This window comes from Vipera ursinii, assembly GCF_947247035.1.
Source record: "Vipera ursinii genome assembly, chromosome: 2".
Taxonomy (NCBI): domain Eukaryota; kingdom Metazoa; phylum Chordata; class Lepidosauria; order Squamata; family Viperidae; genus Vipera; species Vipera ursinii.
Window position 1 is genome coordinate 277,262,301 of NC_139513.1, and position 20,509 is coordinate 277,282,809.

Sequence of the window (20,509 nt, forward strand, 5' to 3'; positions counted from 1 at the left end):
TGATGCCTGTGTAGATTTTGACCTTGAGGGATGCAATATCCACTTCAGTTGCTCTCTGTGTAGGCTTTTAGAAGTCTATTAAGACATGACATTGTCCAAGGTATTACCATCCTGGAGGTAGTCTACAGTTCATACCCTAAGTGTCACATGTATCCCTTTGTGACTCTATGGTGCCTTAAACCATTATTATGGCTTTATTTTAATATTTATAGTTTAATAGTTTATCTCATATACTGCACTGTCCATATACCTTATATGTATAGATTTGCTGATGCTTTATTTAAACTTATATTTGTGTATCAGTGATTGCATGACCTCTTAGATGCCATATACCAGACATGTCAAACTCATGACATCACATGACAATGCGCAACATATCGGGATGGTTTTGCCATTGCCAGCAATGGGGTGGGCGCAGCTTCTGCATGATGATATCCGGCCTGCAGGCCGGCAGTTTGACACCCCTGCCATATACTAAATAAATAAAAAAACAATCCCATTCATCTGAAAACTGATTTTCCCTTCATCAGTATACCCAGCTCCAAATCAGTCAATAGGATAACAGTAGGTTCCACTCAAGCCAACATCGTCAATAGTGGGAGATGCTGGAATAGCAATCTGGCCAGTGGTTCTCCATGCCAATCTCAGAATTAGGAAAATGAGCAGATAGAAACAAATGCTAGTCTAGAATTCTCATCAATGTGAGAAGTGCCACCTGGGCACTTCCCGCTCCACATGAAAGGCCTGGACTTCCCAGTCCTTTTAATTAAAAATGTCCCAATTTTCACTGTAAGCTTGCTTTTATCTCAGCCTAATTAAGAATTGGGACAGCAGAAGGAAGACATTTCTGTTATTATAAAGTCAGCAGTCAGTGAAAATAGGCAAAGGTATAAAAGGGCAAGGAGTTTAGTTTTGTAGGCAAGGTCCCAAGCTGCTTATTAATGATTCTGAGAGAAATTCAACAAGACTGAGCAAAGGGCTTTTATTGGCCCATGGGAACTGCTATCAACTTGTTTTAATCCCAATAGTCTAACAACCTAGTTTGAGTCCTTAAATGTCTATGAAAACAATAGGGGCTTATTAGATAGTATGAAGAGACGCGGTGGCTCAGTGGGTTAGGACGCTGAGCTTGTCGATCAGATGGTCGGCAGTTTGGCGGGTCGAATCCCGAGTGCCGCATAACAGAGTGAGCGCCTGTTTCTCGTCCCAGCTTCTGCCAACCTAGCAGTTCGAAAGCACGTAAAAATGCAAGTAGAAAAATAGGGACCACTACGGTGGGAAGGTAACAGCGTTCCGTGCGCCTTTGGCATCTAGTCATGCTGGCCACATGACCACGGAGACGTTCTTGGACAAGCGCTGGCTCTTTGGCTTTGAAACGGAGATGAGCACCGGCCCCTAGAGTCGGAAACGACTAGCACACATGTGCGGGGGAACCTTTACCTTTAGATAGTATGAATGATTTATAGCAGGACATTCAGCTTGGTTTTGTGCTCTGTTTTTTCTCTTGCCACAAACAGCATTGTAGAAGGCCATCTTTGGTGTGTGTGTTTATAGACACTTTCACAGACATACTGTACTAATGGAAAGCTATATAATAAATATCTTTAGAGTTTCCTCAAAGGGACATAAATTGATTAGCAAGCATGGTTTTTCATTATGAATTTTAGGGACAAAGCATACTGGCAAAGCTTGGTCTGGTGAACCCTGAGTTCCTATTCAGAGGTGTTGAGGGTTGCACTGAACATAATCTAAGAGTGTTGGCAAGGGCAGCCTAGAAATGAGGCATCAGAAAGCTGAGACCTGAGAAAATGAAATCCAGAGCAGCATTTTAAAGGCTGTCATTATCAGAGAACTCAACACTCCACTAATCCAACCACATTTTCCATAGATGGAAGTGAAAATGCTCCCTGGTGTATCCTTGGTAACAATCCCAGAAGGACCAGAAAAGTAATAAAAGCTTGTGAAGTTTGAGAGCTTTCAAAGAACTTCAAGACCCTTTAATTCAATTGCTTGAAAATTAGTCTTCTTCAATGGTTGGTGAAATCAAAGTATCACTGAATTGCAGCACACTTTTAAACTTTTTGCATTACTCGCATCTATTTGTGTTAAGAGTATATAGCCCATTCACATATAGGGGCCCTAGGTAACTTATAACTTCCTAAAATTTAATGAATTTTTTTTTATTTTAATTCCATTTATATCCCGCCCTTCTCCGAAGACTCAGGGCGGCTTACAAGCTTAGCAGTAGCCTTCATTCTATGTATATGCCTGCTTATTAGGGCTTTCACACACACCCCAAGCGGCATTATTACAAAGTCAGCTTAATTGCCCCCAACAATCTGGGTCCTCATTTTACCTACCTCGGAAGGATGGGAGGCTGAGTCAACCTTGAGCCTGGTGGGACGCGAACCTGCACTAATTGCAGGCGGCTGGTGTTACTTAAGGAGGCATTAGCCCACTGCTCCACCAAGGCTCTTGGTGTTCAGTCTATCCTTTAAAATCCATGTACATGCATATATCCTAAATTTCCTCAAGTGTAATATGGAAGAGGGCAAGTTTCACCTTTAGATTATTCTACTGTTTAGGGACCACCATAATTAATTATTGATGATAAACATATCTGTGGTAAAATCTGCAAAATATCTCCCACTGAGAAACTAAGAATGATGGATAGAGATTTGTCAGGGGCAAAGAACCAGAACAACACAGTGAGCTGATCAGAATGGCTTCTTTATTGTTGCTTACCTATTTACAAGAATCTACCAGACTGACTAAATTCTCTCGGGAACAGGCAGATAAAGGCTTCAGAAAGTAGGTGTGTGTGTGTGTGTGTGTGTGTGTGTGTGTGTGTGTGTGTAGCCTCTGTCACTTCCTTCCCTGCAAAGACTACAAGATCATTAGACTTTTCATTCTTGTTCCCACTCAAGGTGGAGATTCCACAACATTACTCTCTATTGAATTAGAATGAACACAAGATCACCAGTGGGTTTCAACAGGAAGTTTAAGGAGTAATCCTTAACATGAACTGCCTCTAAGACAAGAGTTTTAATTTAGCTAGTCTGAAGAGGGAATAGGAAGAAATAAAAATGTTCAACTAGTGAGGCCTTAAGAAACAGAAGTAAAAAGAATGGGCAGAAGTCTCTAGTCATGATCTGCACTATCTGCAGCATATTCATGTTCCTGCCTGAAAACAATCTGGTACAGGTAGTCCTTCACCTACAACCACTCATTTAGCAACTATTTTAAGTTACAATGGCACAAAAAAAACCTGACTAACAATCAGTCCTTGCACTTACAACTATTGCAACGTCTCCACATTCATGTGATCAAAATTTGAGCACTTGGCCACTGGCATGTATCACGCTGGCTCTGTTTAGTCCTGAGAAAAGAAACCAAGAGGTGACATATTAAAATTAAGTGCCCTGAGAGTATGACGGTAAAAAAATAGAGTAAACAACCAAATAAAATTAAGCCCATGACTTCAATAGAAGAGAATATTTATAGCTCAGGATTGAATTGTGGAATGTTTGGTGCTTTCTAAGATGCTTTGTTTGAATGATAAAAACAACTTAATATCTCAGCACATGGCTAAACTCACCAGGATTTCAATTGCAAAACTATTAGCATCTTAGACCAAGCCAAAAATATTAGAGAATTCCGGATAACTTGGCATTCAGGTAAGTCAGCCATCAACAGACACATAGACATAAATCACATGTACACACCATTCAAAAAAGGCAAAACAAAACTAGGAAGGAAACAAAAAGACTACAATACATCCCCTTCAGCAGCTCACATTCAAATAAGCAGGGATCAGACAAATAATAAGGCAGAAAACAATGCAGTAATTAAGAAGCCAAGAAGGAAACTATTCCCCTCCACACCCTGGCAGGGTAACCTATTGCATATCAATTGGCACTGATACCGCCTAGTTGGGTAATGAAATCAGCCAACTTGGTCTAGTTGTTAAGGTGAGTTCTAGTCCTGTTTTAGGCATGAAAACTGGCTGGGTGACTTTGGTCCAATCACCAGGAGACTAAGAGTTCTAGTCCCACCTGGGCTATGAGAGTCTGCTGGGTGACTTTGGGCCGTCACTCTCTCTGTTGGCAGCCCAACCCACCTCACAGGGCTGTTGTTGTGGGGTAAAAATAAAATGAAGGACTCTTCGATTTTTTTTCTCGCTTGAGTCATTTTTTTTATTTTATTTTTTAAAAAAGTGGGATAAAAATAAAATAAATATAAGCAAGCAAACATTCAAGCTCTGGAAGCATCCAGAATGCCAATACCCGTGACTTTTTCTGACTACAAGGCATAGCATAAATAGGTTAAAGGAAGGAATATTATGGTTAAAGGTTAGGAAAAGTATCCTAGCAGGCACAGCAATTTGGCGATGAAACCAGCCATCCTATGTGAGGGCTGGCTTGATATTCATTCTGGATACTTTAAACTGAACTGAAGAAAGTCTATAGCCCTCCTAACTCTGTGTTTCTGTGATGCTTTGGATTTTAGCCAGGAGGAAACATTCCCTAGAATGCATGTCCAACCTTGGCAACTGTAAAACTTGTGGACTTCAAATCCCAGAAATCCCTAGCTAGCATGGCTGGCTGGGGAATTCTGGGAGTTGAAGTCCACAGGTTTTAAAGTTGCCAAGGTTGGACACTCCCGCCCTAGAAGATGAGCTGAAAAGGGGTGGGTGAGTTTCTTTTCCTTTTTTTGGTCCAGCAGCCATGCATTCTGTCTGCTACATGTGTGTGAAAAAGGATTCCCTGTGAGCTGCCTCTAGACCCTCCTTCTCCCCCGAAATCAGACACCAAGACTTCTAATCACTCCCTCTGCCAGAAGAAAAAAAAACCCTGCTCTGTCTTTCCTCTTTAAGAACAGATTCTTCACCTCTCCCTCCCCTTTTTTTTCCCTCTGAGCACTAATTTTCACCGTCCTTGGCCATACAATGTGACTGGGTGTCTTCCTCCCCCCCCCCACCTCCACCACTACTTAGGCATTTTTAAATAAAGAAAGGACCGTTTCGGTTTCCTGCATTCAAAACATGCCATGTATCCAAAAAACCTGGATTGCAAACTTTTCCTTTTGGGTTCACCTCCTTAACATCCAGGCATTTTGCTATGCTAGAACTCCTCCACCCGGGAGATTTGTCTTTCCAGACCAGAAGCAAGGTCAGTAGCTTTTTGTTCTGTTTTGTTTTAAAATTACAATAGCTGCATAAAGCGGAGGAAAATGGGTCATCTTTCTTCCACATTCCTGCACTCTGGATCTTAAGTTTGCAAAACAAAGGACCCATCAGCAAGTAAGTCGCTAAAGTTTCTTCTCCTCCGTTGAATGCATCTAAGCTCTTTGATATTTCTGGATTTATTGTATATTATATGTAACATTTTTTTCCTTCTGTTAGTAGAACAATCACTGCCCACTGCCGCTCGTAAGAGTGGTCACAGAAGCATTGTAGTAGACTTAAAGGGCAGAGACATTCACAATATTTTCCCCTCCTACAAAATTGGAGCTTTGTTGAAATTGCAATTATTATTACCCATCCTCCTTGCATCCAGTTAACCGGTGACCTTGTCGCCTCCACGCTGAAATTACAAAGAAAGAAAGAAAGAAAGAAAGAAAGAAAGAAAGAAAGAAAGAAAGAAAGAAAGAAAGAAAGAAAGAAAGAAAGAAAGAAAGAAAAATGCTCATTGATGACCATTCTCTGTAAAAGAATCAGTTTCGCTCCAGAAACCACTCTGAACGGGATTTTGAACAATTCTGTTTTTCCAGTTGCAGTTTTCTAAAATCGAGTTTGACCAGTTGATTCAACAGTCATTAAAAAAAAAAAGTATCTGACTCAAGAAAAAAGCAATAATGAATAAAAGGGCTTTGTCTTCTAATTTCAGCTACAAGAAACAGTTTATTATGATGAGCTTTATAAATTGCACAAATCCAGCAAAGCTATGTGAGGGCTGTTTATTACTCATAGCCATTTGCATGAACAAGGAATTGTTTTGACATTTGAGGCCCTGTTTGCAAGGCCTGGGACTTGCACTTAAATACTGATGGGTTTTTTTTTTTGATATTTTCACAGCTGTTGATTGTACAGTTTTAACAGCATGCTTGACAGGCAGGTATCCTGGGAATGTTGCACATTGTAATGGGTTTGATTCTGTTAAGAATCATCTCCAAGTACCACTCCACTTCTTGAGTTTTGTACAGGTAATACCTGACTTACAACAGTTCATTTAGTGACTGTTCAAAGTTACAACAAGGGACTCAGTGGCTCAGTGGGTTAGGACACTGAGCTTGTTGATCAGAAGGTTGGCAGTTTGGCGGGTTGAATCCCGAGTGTCGCGTAACAGAGTGAGCGCCTGTTACTCGTCCCAGCTTCTGCCAACCTAGCAGTTCGAAAGCACGTAAAAATGCAAGTAGAAAAATAGGGACCACTACGGTGGGAAGGTAACAGCGTTCCATGTGCCTTTCGCATCTAGTCAAGCCAGCCACATGAGCACCGAGACGTCCTCGGACAAGCGCTGGCTCTTCGGCTTTGAAACGGAGATGAGCACCAGTCCCTAGAGTTGGAAACGACTAGCACGCATGTGCGGGGGAACCTTTACCTTTACCTTTTACAAAGTTACAACAGCCCTGAAAAAAAATGATTAATAACCATTTTTCACACTTACAACCATTGCAGCATCCTCATGGTCATGGGATCAAAATTCAGACACTTGGCAACTGCCTGCTATTTATGATGAGGTCATGTGATCACTTTTTGTGACCTTCTGACAAGCAAAGTCAATGGGGAAAGCATATTCACATAACAACTATGTTAGTAAGGTAACAACTGCAGTGATTCACTTAACAACTGTGGAAAGAAAAAACATAAAATGGGTCAAAACTCACTTAACATACGTCTCAGTTGTGGTTTTGGGCTCAGTTGTGGTTGTAAATTGGGGACCTGTAGTACCTTAATTATCCAATTGGTTGCTCAGGGTTTTGAACATTACACCAGTTACAACACTGAAGCACAGGTGAGGAGGTTTGCCACAAAGAAGCATCAGTAAGGGGATACAGGTAGTCCTTGACTTAGGACCACAATTAAGTCCAAAATTTCTGTTGCTAAGCAAGACAATTGTAAAATTGGTATCACAGCAATTATTAAATTAGTAACATGGTTGTTAAGTGAATCAGCCTTTCCTGTTGAGTTTGCTTGTTAGAAGTTCTCAAAAAGTGGTCATACGACTTCAGGACATTGCAACTATAATGAATACATGCCAGTTGCCAAATGTCCAAATTTTGAACATGTAACCATGGGGATGCTGCAATAGTCATGAAATGTGAAAAACAGTCATAAATTACTTTTTCCGGTGCCATTGTGACTTTAGGTAAAGGTAAAGGTTCCCCCGCACATGTGTGGTAGTCGTTTCCGACTCTAGGGGGCCAGTGATCATCTCCATTTCAAAGCCGAAGAGCCAGCGTTTGTCCGAGGACAAACTGGCGCACGGAACGCTGTTACCTTCCCACCGTAGTGGTCCCTACTTTTCTACTTGCATTTTTACGTGCTTTCGAACTGCTAGGTTGGCAGAAGCTGGGACGATGAGTAACAGGCGCTCACTCTGTTACGTGGCACTTGGGATTCGACCCGCCAAACTGCCGACCTTCTGATCGACAGGCTCAGCGTCCTAACCCACTGAGCCACCGCGTCCCTTATTGTGACTTTAAACGGTTATTAAATGAATGGTTGTAAGTCAGGAACTACTTGTATTCTTCAAGGGCAAAGAAGGCAAAGAAAATTGTGCTTAAGTATCTGGTAGTTGTTTTGGAATAGATGAGGATTAACAAACTGAAATGCAATCCAGACAACAGAGACATGATGGAGAACCAGAAATCTATCACTTGCACCATGTTGTATAATAGGTCACCAATGGACTTGCACTTTCTAAAAGCACCAACTGTCCAGAGCTCCTGGATGCTCTGTCATTATTGCGAATATATTAGTATGGCAACTTTTACACATGTGTTCTTCAACTCCCAGAATTCTCAGTCGTGAAAATGCTGGCTGGGGAATTGTGGGATGTGCCAGAGTTGAGAAACACTTGGTTAGATTTTTGTAAAGAAATGTTTTTCAATCTTGACAGCTCAGTAGTCTCAGTGGCTTAAATTGCACTTTATCAGCTTTAGCAATAGCAATAGCATTTAGATTTACATACCGCTCTATAGTGCTTTATAGAACTCTCTGGGCAGTTTACAGAGTCAGCATATTGCCCCCAAGAATCTGGGTCCTCATTTTACGGACCTCAGAAGGATGGAAGGCTGGGTCAACCTTGAGCCAGTCAGGATCAAACTCCTGGCAGTGGGCAGAGTCAATCTGCAATACTGCATTCTAACCACTGCACTACCATTAGCTTGTTTTCCTAGTACAGAAGAGAAAGCAGACTTTATATAGTATGAACTACTCACAGATTATGAGCTCTTAGAACAAGGCTAGCGTATTCAATTGCCTCTGAATGCATTGGCCAGAATGCATGAGTGTTTTAGATGTACAACTAATTGAAGGAGCTAATCTATGACTAGTTTACTCCAACTTTTACCAATATGCTGCTTTTCATATGGGATTCGGACTGCAATTGCCAGAATTCCCAAATAGGATGGCATGCCACTGGCTGGGAATGTTGGCAGTTGCAGTCCCAACATATATGAAAACTACATTAACTTCTGAGCTACACCTAGAAGACTGGAAATCACCATTATTACCAATATCTAGTTCTTTAATCTTTGGGGCCAGCAATTACTACTGGACAGTATCAGAAAAGAGAATGATGCTCCAAGTAGTTCCTAAGGAGGGAGAATAAAAACATATCTGTATTTCTATATTTCTACAGTATGTTGTATGTGTAATACAAATACATACAGATTACATCAGTTCATAATTTACTATTAATAGTTTGCTCTTTACTAGCCTCAGAAGTGTTACAATCATATAGATAGATGAGTTGGGGTATCCCTCATGGATGATTTCAACATGTATTTGGAAGCTGGACTGGATGTAAGAAAGCAAAAGGAGAGATTTATTCCTCCATTTCTTGTAGTTTAGATAGTAAGTACTCAAGATGATTTAAAAAATATTTCAGCTAAAAAAAGTGTGGCAGTGCTGACTGATTGACATTCTTTTGATTAGCATCAATATCCACCTTTGAGCTGAACTCAACTCCTGCTGATTTCATGGGCAACACTAAATCACTGCCTCATTTGGAATATTTCTTTTTTATTTCTCATTCTAGTTCTGGACTTTCACAGTAATCACTCACTGAAATTTTAATCAGATAGAATCCTGATTACATTAGTGAGATCATTCAAGGTCAGCGAGGTGCTACTATTTGCTAGAAACATAGCATGAACTACATAAGATGAAATTATGCAAAGAATAATTTTAGAGGGAATTCATCAAAACAAAATGTCTTGATGAGAACAAGCTGATGAGGACAAGTCATCATAGTATTTTATTTATCTATTTGAAATGAAACTGAAACAAAATATTCTCATGATGACCCCCACAAGGTTCATCTTGTCCTATATGTTATTTACATTGTCTTTTAGGTAATGTAAAAAGTAAAACAATTTAAGAATTCATTATGCCAATTAAAAAATCATTAAAGTAGAAAGTAAAACACAAACCATTACAAAGCTTGGCTTGTCCTCCAGATACGTTGGCTAGAAATTCTGGAAGCTATAGCTCTGACATTATCTGGAAGCTAACAAGATGACTTTAGCTGACTTTAAAGAGTGAAACATTTCTAAGGGTTGAATTGCAGACAATGAAAAAATTACACTAAAATCAAAGCATATAAAGCTAATTTTTATAATATTGATTGTACCCATAATTTATTTATTTATTTATTTGTTAAATGTATTTGCTGTCCATCTCGCTGTGGGACTATTCTGGGCAGCTTAGAACAATCAAGCAGAAAAAAAGATAAAAAATGTAAACACAACAATAGCAAAGGAATAAAACGAAATGGAAGTACAATAATATGAAACTAAAGAAGATGGATGGAGGGGAAGCAGGAAGTGCAAAGGGGAGGCTGAGTCAGCTAATTAGTCCAATAGCCACCTCCAGTGTGGAACTCAACCCCCCCCATTTGATTCCCAGGCCAACTGGCAGAGCCAGGTCTTCAGGCCCTTGTGGAAGGATAGGAGGTTGGGGGCAAACCACACCTGCGGGGGTGGGGGCAGGATGTTCCAGAGGGCTATTGCTACAGCAAAGGAAGTTGTTCTGGATCCCATCAGTCAAAGTTCTTTGACTCATTGACCGATAATAAATTAAGAGTTTCTGAAAGTCTTGGACATTTAAAAGCAGCAACAATCTTGCCTCACACCTAAATGATGCTCCTTAGGAGTTGCTATAGGGCTATTTTTAAGAGCACTAAGGAGAAAGATCTCATTTACTATAGATGTACTGAAATCAGGTCATAATTAATTCCTGCCTGAGCAGAGGGTTGGACTAGATGACCTCCAAGGTGCCTTCCAACTTTATTATTATTATTATACTTTAAGGGCCATTTATTTCAATAGATATATTTTAAGCAGGATGTAAACACAGTGTCTCAAATGAGCTTCAATGGTTCAAACTTTGAATTTGGCATGGGAATAATGGCATGATGTTATATGCTGTAAATGTAATAAATTCTAATATTAATAGTGATCACTTTTTTAAAAAGCTAAGTTTCAACTCTTTTTCTCTCCTAGATCAATTTGTTAAAGCGCTGCAAGATTGCCAAGTGGTTAGCCCAGAAAGAGTAGATGGATATGGACACTTTCTCTCCTACCATTTGAATCACCATGCTTCAAACTTCAGAGGGAAAAGAGACTCTAAGAGAAGAGACAGTAAATCATATTATAAAATTAGGCACAAAAACAAGGATCTCTTCTTCAATTTAACTCTTCACCGAGAATTACTGTCCAATAATTATGTTCTGGAAAAGCGCTATGGCAACTATCTTGGTGCTAAAATCCTTCCAAGGGTAGCCACGCAATGTCACCTTATTGGGACGGTCATGGATTCTGATTCCAGAAACGGAAGAGCAGTGATCAGTACTTGCAATGGGCTAGTAAGTGACTGAATTATTTGGAAATCTTTATCACCCTTTGTAACTGTAAAAGGAAGTTAGTCTTAAATCAGCTCAATCTTAGGAACTATGCATAAAAAAGCTAATTTTAAAATGTACCAAAATAGCATTATAGAAAGAGTTATCTGGTACCTACAACTGGATTTTGAGGGAAAATTTTATCTTGAGGCCAGCTTAAACTCATCCTACGTTAAACCATAAAAACTGTGCAGGAATCTGAGCAATTATGTGTACTTATGGCTGTTCTAGGATTCTTAGATTTTGGGGTTGGTAGTCATCTTTAGAATTCAGAGAACATCAGTGCTTTCATAAAAGTGCTGAGGGAGATGAGTGGTTTAGAAATTGGAAGAGAAAATAAAATAAAATAATAAAATAAATAATTGTTGTTATAGGGGGGCTTCTTAGTCACTATTAGAGAAGCCACATGGATTGAGATTGTGAATATATCACATCAATCCATCCATCAGTCAATAGTAGATATCTGCAGCAGTGGTTACTGCAAGTGTGACCATATGACCACAACCTCACCTCTATTTCTGGGTATATGCAATGTGTGCAATACATGTTAAAAATGTCTGGGCTTTGATCCTTTAGTTGCACCTACCATTGGAGTCCATGGCTACAGATGTACCTGGATATCATTACCTCTGTTTCCTCAGAAGGCAAATGGGAGATGTGGAAGGGAAAATAAAACCATAATTTGTCCACAAACTAAATGCAAAGAAAACCATTCCTACATCCTCAGTCATCATGGTCAGCATTTGTGGAGGATGGAGTTGACTGCACTAACATTAGGGGACCTAAGATGATAAAGTCTAAAGTAGATTATTATACACATTAAGCTTCATGTGAAACATACCTACAGGTATTGCTTGATCCAAAGGTGCCTTTTCAGGAGGCAACTGGACTTTCTTGTTTTTCTTTGAAGACGTTTTGCTTCTCATCCAAAAAGCTTCTTCAGCTCTGACTGGATGGTGGGGAATGGAAGGATATATATTCCTTGCAGACAGTTGTCATTTGCCTTCTTTTAGAGCAGGGGTGTCAAACTCAATTTCATTGAGGGCCGCATCAGCATTGCGGTTGCTCTCAGGGGGCCGGGTGGGTGTGGCCTGGGTGGGTGTGGCCTACTGGGTGGACGTGGCTAGAGTTTGTATGGCCTACTGGGTGGGCGTGGCCAGCTCTACGTCGTTCGCATCAAGGGTGCCTATGGGGGCCTGGGCAGGAGTGGGACAGATCTGAGGGTCTCTGGCGGAAGGAGGGTCTCTGGGCCAGGGCCAAGGCAGTGGGGGCCGTTCCCTCACTGTTTACAGCATGGCTTCGCAGGCCGCATGAAACCACTTTGCGGGCCGGATCCGGCCCCCGGGCCTTGTGTTTGACATGTCTGTTTTAGAGAGTCGTTGAGGCCATTTGGAGGTTTATCGGTGTTGTCGATGTCACCTGAGTAGTGCAAATGGGTGTGGAGCCTTCTTGGAACTGCTGAAAGGACTGTGTTATAGACTAGAGATAGATGATGTCATATCCCTCCTCCTCTGTTGAGAGAGGGCTGTTCAATTTGGACATAGATGTCCTCTTTGACCCTTCTTTCAAATAAATATCTCCATTCCCCACCATCCAGTCAGAGCTGAAGAAGCTCTTTGGATGAGAAGCGAAAGAAAACAAGGAAGTCCAGTTGCCTCCTGAAAAAGCACCTTTGGGACAACCATGACCTGGATGACTGACACTCTCCATAGACAAGTATTCCTCGACTTACAACAATTTAAATAGTGACTGTCTGAAGTTACAACGGCACTGGAAAAAGTGACACGATTGCTTTTCACATTAAGACCATTGCAGCATCCCCATGTCATGGAATCAAAATTCAGATGTCTGGCAACTGACTCATGCTTGTGACGGTTGCAGTGTCCTGGGGTCATGTGATCATCTGCTCTAACCTTCTGACAAGCAATGTCAATGGGGAAGGCAGATTCAGTTAACAAACATGCTAGCAACTTTGATTTGTTTAACAACTGTGGCAAGAAAGGTCGTAAAGAGGAGCAAAATATCTCACTGAGCAACAGAAAATTTGGGCTCAGTTGTGATTATAGGTCAAGGGCTGCCTGTATTTGTGCCAAATATAAGAACAGCTCTGTAGGAATAGAGCAAAATTTCATGGAACCTATCGTTAGGTGACCCAACAAGATACCTTTTTTTATTGAAAAGTTTTACAGTACATTTTTAAATACAAAACCCCTCCCCTCCCCCCCCTCTCCCCAAACCTCCCCAACTCTCCCCTCCCTCCCCCCTTCCCCCGACATCCCAGAGCTAAATACAGGGTATAAAAATACAAACAAACATAATCTAAAATATGCAAACAACAATAAAATATTAAATTCTATCGCACTTTAACTCTTAATAAAATAACTACAAGCTAGTTATACATCATATAAATCCACTACTTATTCAAATGCTAAGTGAAACTTTTTAGTCCCATATTTATTCTGGATATAATCAATCCATCTTCTCCACTCCACAATATATCTAGGTTGCGATTGGTCTTTCAAATACGTGGAAATCTTTGCCATTTCCGCCAAATTGGAAACTTTTAAAGTCCATTCTTCTATAGTCGGCAGTTCTTCCTTCTTCCAATATTGCGCTACTAAAAGTCTCGCTGCCGTAATTAAATTCAGCATCAGCTTAGTGTCCACAACAGTAGTATCTGTAATAATACCCAATAAAAACAGTTGCGGACAAAACTTTATCCTTACCAACAAGATACTTTTTGAAAAACTTGAAAAAGCAGTGATCAAAGGCCCAGATGACCCATGCTTCCAGCTTGAGGTTCAAATGAGCTCTTGGACTTGGTGCAATATAGTTTCTATAAAGTTATCCAGTCCTTTCTTTTTAGTGACTTAAGATCAACCTATCATGTCTTAGATTTCCTTTCTGTCTTCTCTTTTTCTTCTTTTGTCCCTTCTTTTCCTCATATACTGTATAAGAATGACAGATTCTGCTATGGAGCTGCTAATACCTACCGTGTTCCCCTGAAAATAAGACCCACCCAGAAAATAAGCCCTTGCCTGATTTTAGGGGATGGGCCTAATATAAGCCCTACCCCCAAAATAAGCCTGGGTGGGTAGGTGTGGCCAGCACAAGAGGCGGCAAGCGCAAGCCTATTGTCCCCTTTGCTCAGTGCAGGTAGGTCCGAACATGGAGGCCAATGTGTGGGGGAGGCAGGCGATCAAGATGTGCCACGTACTTTTCACCCACAGGGGGACGGGAAGCTTCGTCTGCTTGCAAATGGGGTGCTTGGAAATGGAGCAATTCGCTCCATTTCCAAGCACCCCATTTGCAAGCAGACGAAGCTTCCAGTCTCTGTCATTTCTCCATCTGGGCAAAAGGTGTTTGGGCGCCTATGGGGCGCTTGGAAACGAAGCGAATCGCTTGGTTTCCAAGCACCCCACAGGCACCCAAACACTTTTCACCTGGATGAAGAAATGACAGAGACTGGAAACTTCCTGCTTGCAAGTGGGGCGCCGTTGCCTCCCAAAGTCCACCTTCGCCCACTGCCCAGTATTTTCATGCACATTGGCTGGCTTAGGAAGAGTGCCAGGGCACGGCCCAGCACAGCCTAGCAGCAACAGCAACAGCAGAATCCCCCCTGGGATGGCTCCGCCAGTGCCAGCTGTGTGCTAAATGCCTAGACCAGAGCCTCGGGCTGGTAAGGAGGCAGAGACTCCAGGCAGGGATGGCAACCTCAATGGGGCAGGGCAGGTGATAAGCGGAGCACTCTGCTGCTGCTGCTTCCCCCTCAGACCTGCAAGCGTGAGGCAGCTCTGAGGCAGTGCCCATTTCCTTTAAGCCTGCTGAGGCTCCAGTCTGGATGCTTAGGGTTAAATAGCACACAGTTGGAGCCATCCTTGCCATCCTGGGGGGATTCTGGTGTTGCTTGTGGCAGCGGCACCAGCATGCCTCATGGATTCCTGCCCCATTGTGGATGTGAACAACCAGTCGGTGGGTCTTATTTTGGGGGAAACAGTATTTTTGCAGCTTAGGAAGCAGGGGTTACCTGGAGCCTTGAAATGTAAAGTTTGGGTGATTGTAACAGAATATTGAAAGTCTGTGAAGGCTACTCTCAGCTTCAACAGATACCCAACCCAATCAAGATGGAATAGTGCTGAGTTTCTTTCCCATACTTTCTGCTTTCCCAGGATTCAACTCTCTTTTCTGTAACAGCCGGGCATTCCCTTCCTCCTTCTGTGAATCAAACCTACATTCTTTCCCTGGGATCCATTCCAGCCATAATTACTGAAAATTCATGATTTCTGTTCTTTTAAGACAGGAAATATGAAAAGTCACATAAGACCAATAGGCCTAACCTCAAATTCCCAAGAAAAACAAAAACAAAAGAAGAACCATGCTTTGCTCAGTCATTAAACTTAGTCATATACCCTGCTTCATCATCTGATGATGTTCTGATGGCTAAAATAAGGTCCCAGATTGTTGGGGGCAATATACTCACACTGTTAACCATGCAGAGAGTGCTGTAAAACACTATGGGGTGGTATATAAATCTAAGTGCTATTGTTATTGCCACTATCTCAGTCATTGTGCTTCTCAAGGAAACTTGCCATGCTTCTGGCCCTACTATAAATGGCTGTTTTCTCTCTGTCATCTCTAGATACTTGAGGCTACATCTTGGGATCTAGCAATGGTAATAGCCACTATAGGTATAGGCATTTGGAGGAAACCCTAATAACATCATGTGAATCATGATGTCATCATGCCAATTGCTACTTCATGTCATTTGTGTAATAATGGCATAACACACGTGATGTTCTTTGTCTCCAGAGATTCCCATGATTAAAAGTTTGCAGTCCCATCATATCAGGGGTTGTCAGATTTGGGAATATCTGCTCTATTTTAATACTGAATGTCAGAGGTCCTTTTGCAGCCATGCGTTTCTTTTGACAGTAGAGACACCTCTAGACCGGACATGTCAAACTCGCAATGTCACGTGATGTCACGCAATATATCGGGACAGTTTTGCCATTGCCGTCAATGGGGTGGGCACGGCTTCTGGATGACGCATCTGGCCCACGGGCTGGCAATTTAACACCCCTGCTCTAGACAATATGAGTTTCTATCACCATGTCACCTGATTTATACACTCTGAAAACTTGAGACATATTTTCTGGGGCAGGAAAAGAAAATTGGAATTTCTTTTGAATTTTCAAAACAAGGCTTTCAAGTTGATTCCAAGCCAACCAGAATATCTGGAATTTGGAGAATGATTTGAGTTTTGGCCTAGTCCCTAATAAAAAAAAAAGAAGGTTTAGTGAGTTGGCAGGCAGCTGCAGCCTGCCAAATTCCAGCCCAAAGTATGTTCTTGATCCTTAGCTCTTCCTTCTTTCTACAGATTAAACAAAGCCAATGTAAACATTTGAGAACATTTCCCTCCTTTTGGCTTCCATCCCATTACAGAGAAATGAAAAAAGCTTTGCTTCCCGGCAGGTCTGTAAAATCTCCTGGAGCTGTGTTCAAAAGCATGCTTGAAAAGAAAGCTTAATAGGGATGGAAATGTTGTCTGTCTTGTTAGCTTTCTACAGGTAACCATCATAAAAAGTATCAGGAGAAAGCCTTTAAATAAGAGTTTCAAAGATTTTGGTGTCAGATGTTGCCAAGAAAAGGAGCAAGGATGAAAGTGCAATGGCAAAGACAGCTCTGCACATCTGGGGTACTCCCATAATTTTCAAATAGTAGGAGAAAGCTGACATTAGATTTATTCTACACACACTACCTACTGAACCATTGGGCCCTTATTCCTGTCTTCTGCTACTTAAGATTGTCAATGGCATTCTGAATAAAGCTGTAGTTTTTAAAGTTTGCAACCCAAATGTTTTAAGGGTACAATTTATGCATGGTTTCCCTGCATGCTTGTTTGATGATTTAATTTTTTTTATTACACAAGAAATCTACTGTTTCTCAGCTTTGCTATTTCTACTATGTAACACGTGTCAGCCAGGAGTCTAACAGAGAGAAAAATTTAAACCTGGAGCCTAGAGCATCTTGGAAATATCTAGGGAATGCCCACGCCAATATATACAAATGAACACACACGCGCACACACACATACACACACACACACACACTGTTGTAGTCCTTGACTTCAACAGTTGATTTAGTGACTGTTCAAAGTTACAACGGCACTGAATAAAGTGACTTATGACCATTTTTCACAATTACAACCTTTGCAGCATCCCCATGATCATGCGATCAAAATTCAGATGCTTGGCAACTGATTCATATTTATGACGGTCACAGTGTCCCGGGGTCATTTGATCAGCTTTTGCGACCTCCTGACAAGCAAAGTCAAGGGGGAAGCCAGATGTGCTTAACAACTGTGTGACTAACTTATCAACTGCAGTGATTCTAACTTAACTAACTAGTGTAACTAACTTAAAAAAATGCAATGATTCACTTAACAACTGTGGCAAGTAAAGTGGGGCAAAACTCACTTAACAAATGTTTCACTTAGCAACATCAATTTTGGGCTCAATAGTGGTCACAACTCAAGGACTGCCTATACAAAGATGCATGCAGGTAGTCCTCGACATACAACCACCATTGGGACCAGAATCTGCATTGCTAAGCAAGACTGTTGTTAAATGAGTTGTGCCTGATTTTTATGACCTTTTCATTCCCATGGTTGTTAAGCAGATCACTGCAATTAAGTGAATCACATGATTGTTAAGCAAATCCAGCTTCCCCCATTGACTTTCCTTGTTGGGAACCAGCTGGGAAGGTCTCATAGAGCAATCATGGTACAGGATGCTGTAACTGTTGCAAATCCATGCTGGTTGCCAAGTGCCCAAATTTTGATTAAATTACTGGGGATGCTGTGATGGTCATAAGTGTGAGCACTGGTCATTAGTCCCTTTTTTCAATGGTTGTAAGTTGAGGACTACCTCTACACACACACACACACACACACACACACACACACACACACACATACACTTTGATTTAGAATAGTGTATTTTAAAACTGGCTTGCAAGACTAATTTAAAATAAAATATAATGTATAAAGAGTATATTGTATGTGGATCATTTTTTAAAAAAAAAAGATTGCATAGTGTATTAGTTTTCCAACTTGTCCTTTTAACATCCCTTGAACTGTTGTGATTCAGGGTCAGCCTGTGGGTTCGGCAGTTGGGTCGGACAACTCAGAGGAGGAGGAGGGGGGTGTTGAAGAGCTTGCTGATGATGGCCTTGAGGCTCCGCAAGGAGCTAAATCTTTACAAGCCTATCCTACCCACTTTTGCATACTCAGTAGGCTTTGAAAAGTTATGTTGAGCCCGGAAAAGAAATCATCTCCACAGACCTTTTAGCCCTAGACCTGCTTTTGAGATTTGAAGACCTGGGAATAACACCTTGCACACAACGAGACTGATTCATGTTCTAACCTGGCTCAGATCAAAGCAAAACAATGCTGGCCCTTACAGGGTGGTATTGTTTTGAAAGACGATGATTCCTTTTAATCGTTTTTTCCTTGGACACAGATGGATAAAGCATGGAAACTGATGAAGAGGCAAGGACAAAGGTTACATTCTTTATCTGTCCTTGACATTTTCAACCATGGCAGTGAAAGATTCAACTCCCCCTTGCAGTCAAGTAAAAAAAGGAATATTGTGGTGTTTTTCTTTAATTTTTTGGTTCTGTGTCCCAGAAATCTTTGCAACAACCCAACTCTTTTTTTTTGGAAACTATTTTGCCCAGGAAGTGAGAATTATTTTCCAAGTTGAACCACCCTTTCCCCTCCCTCCCTGAAAAGTTCAATCCCAGTTCACAACAGTTATTTCGCCATTGTAATACTCCCATCAGGTCCATCTCCACTCTCACCCAACAACTTCGGAGCTCTATTAGTGTGTAAGAAAAAAAATAAGTCACTGTTAGCAGTTTATTCTGAGTTATGCCTTTGAACAACAAGGATTTCCAGTTGAAGTTGAGAGAGATAACTTTCCATGAACATATAACAGGGACTTGTAACTGCAAGCAATTAGGATTCATTCAACCATTTCAAGGCAAGAAATTGGAATGGCAAGAACTTATTGCATCGTATTTGGTGGTGTGGCCTGTTTTCTCAGTGGAGGGGATTCTTGGCTCACTCCCCCATCCAACTTAGGAGAATCCACTGTAGCAGCATAGCAGTACAATTTGATTAAGAAGACCTAATATAGACTTGTTGGAATGCCAGCATTAAGAGTTTGGAAGGCAATTGAGTTTAGCCACTGCAGCAATCATAGAAACATGGGGAACATGGAAAACAATACTTTTATTGTTTTTGTTGTTATGATGGAGATGTGTGTTTAAGACACAGCTTTGAAGAGATGGAATGAGGCATTCAGTTACTGGCTGGCAAGTGTTGGTTGACCATTCTCTATGCTCAGATGTTGGTCCCAAAGAAGTGCTAAATGGACAGTGATTCTCTCCAAGTACTAGAATCATAAAATGTCTATGCTTGATGTCCTGGTGGCTAAATAAATATAATAATAGTCAAACCAGTCGGTATCAGTCTGAAGTGTGCTTTAATTAGAAGAAAGAAGGAAAAGTTGATCACCTGGGAGAATCCATCATACCTCCAATCTTGTTAGTTTATTCTCTCAGTTCCAGTTTTTTGAAGGAACAAATCTCTAATTTCCTCAGGAGAAGAGTATTCCTGGAAAAATCATTATTGCAACTTCTAGCTTTTAGAGAAATTTTATTAGATAAATTGATCACATGTACTTCAAGCATTCTATAAGCCTTGCTGGCATATTTTTGCTGATGTTTAGGTTAGATACAAGTCAATCAAGCCATTTGCTCAATAACAAAAAAATATGAAAATGTCGTGAAGGTGAACTTTAGGTTTTTAAGAGCTATTAAGTTCAACCAGATCATAAATTCTAATCTTTATGACTGTTTTGGAGTTCTACCAAGGACTTTATAATGAAAACTGATCTGGGACTTCATTAAAATTTGTTATCATGTTTGCAGGTTCACATTTGTGAGCATACAGTACATGTTTGCACCTGCTTATTACTCCCAGGAACAGAGACAATTAACAACAGATGGTATTGTGGTATTACTATATTATGTGAACTTATGTGAGAAGAACCAAACAGTAAAAAAAAAGTTTGGTTCATTCACATTTTGTTCTCTGGGTTAGTTCTCTTCAAATAAACAAGAGTCCAGAGTTTCCATTACATGCTGTATAAAACATATTGAGCTGTAACTAATAGTGCTTACCCACTGAGTAAAATGTACCTAGTATTATTTGGTTACAGGAAGTTGTTCTTATGCTTGTTTGTCTTCAGTGTGGAACCTGAGGTAGCTATCAGTTTTCCAATTCCATTTTTATAGTACATATTTTTTAAAGAAAA

At 40.8% G+C, this 20,509-nt stretch overlaps 1 protein-coding gene across 1 annotated transcript in view; it reads left to right on the plus strand.

Moving 5' to 3' along the window:
* Window positions 1-4,906: 4,906 nt before the first annotated feature.
* The window catches only part of ADAMTS12 (ADAM metallopeptidase with thrombospondin type 1 motif 12), a 174,143-nt gene continuing 158,540 nt past the window's right edge, over window positions 4,907-20,509 (plus strand). Inside the window, exons 1-2 of the mRNA XM_083353126.1 lie at window positions 4,907-5,171; window positions 10,732-11,093. Of these exons, the coding sequence (XP_083209252.1) occupies window positions 5,045-5,171; window positions 10,732-11,093 (489 nt within the window). The 5' untranslated portion in view covers window positions 4,907-5,044. The remainder of the gene's footprint in view (window positions 5,172-10,731; window positions 11,094-20,509) is intronic.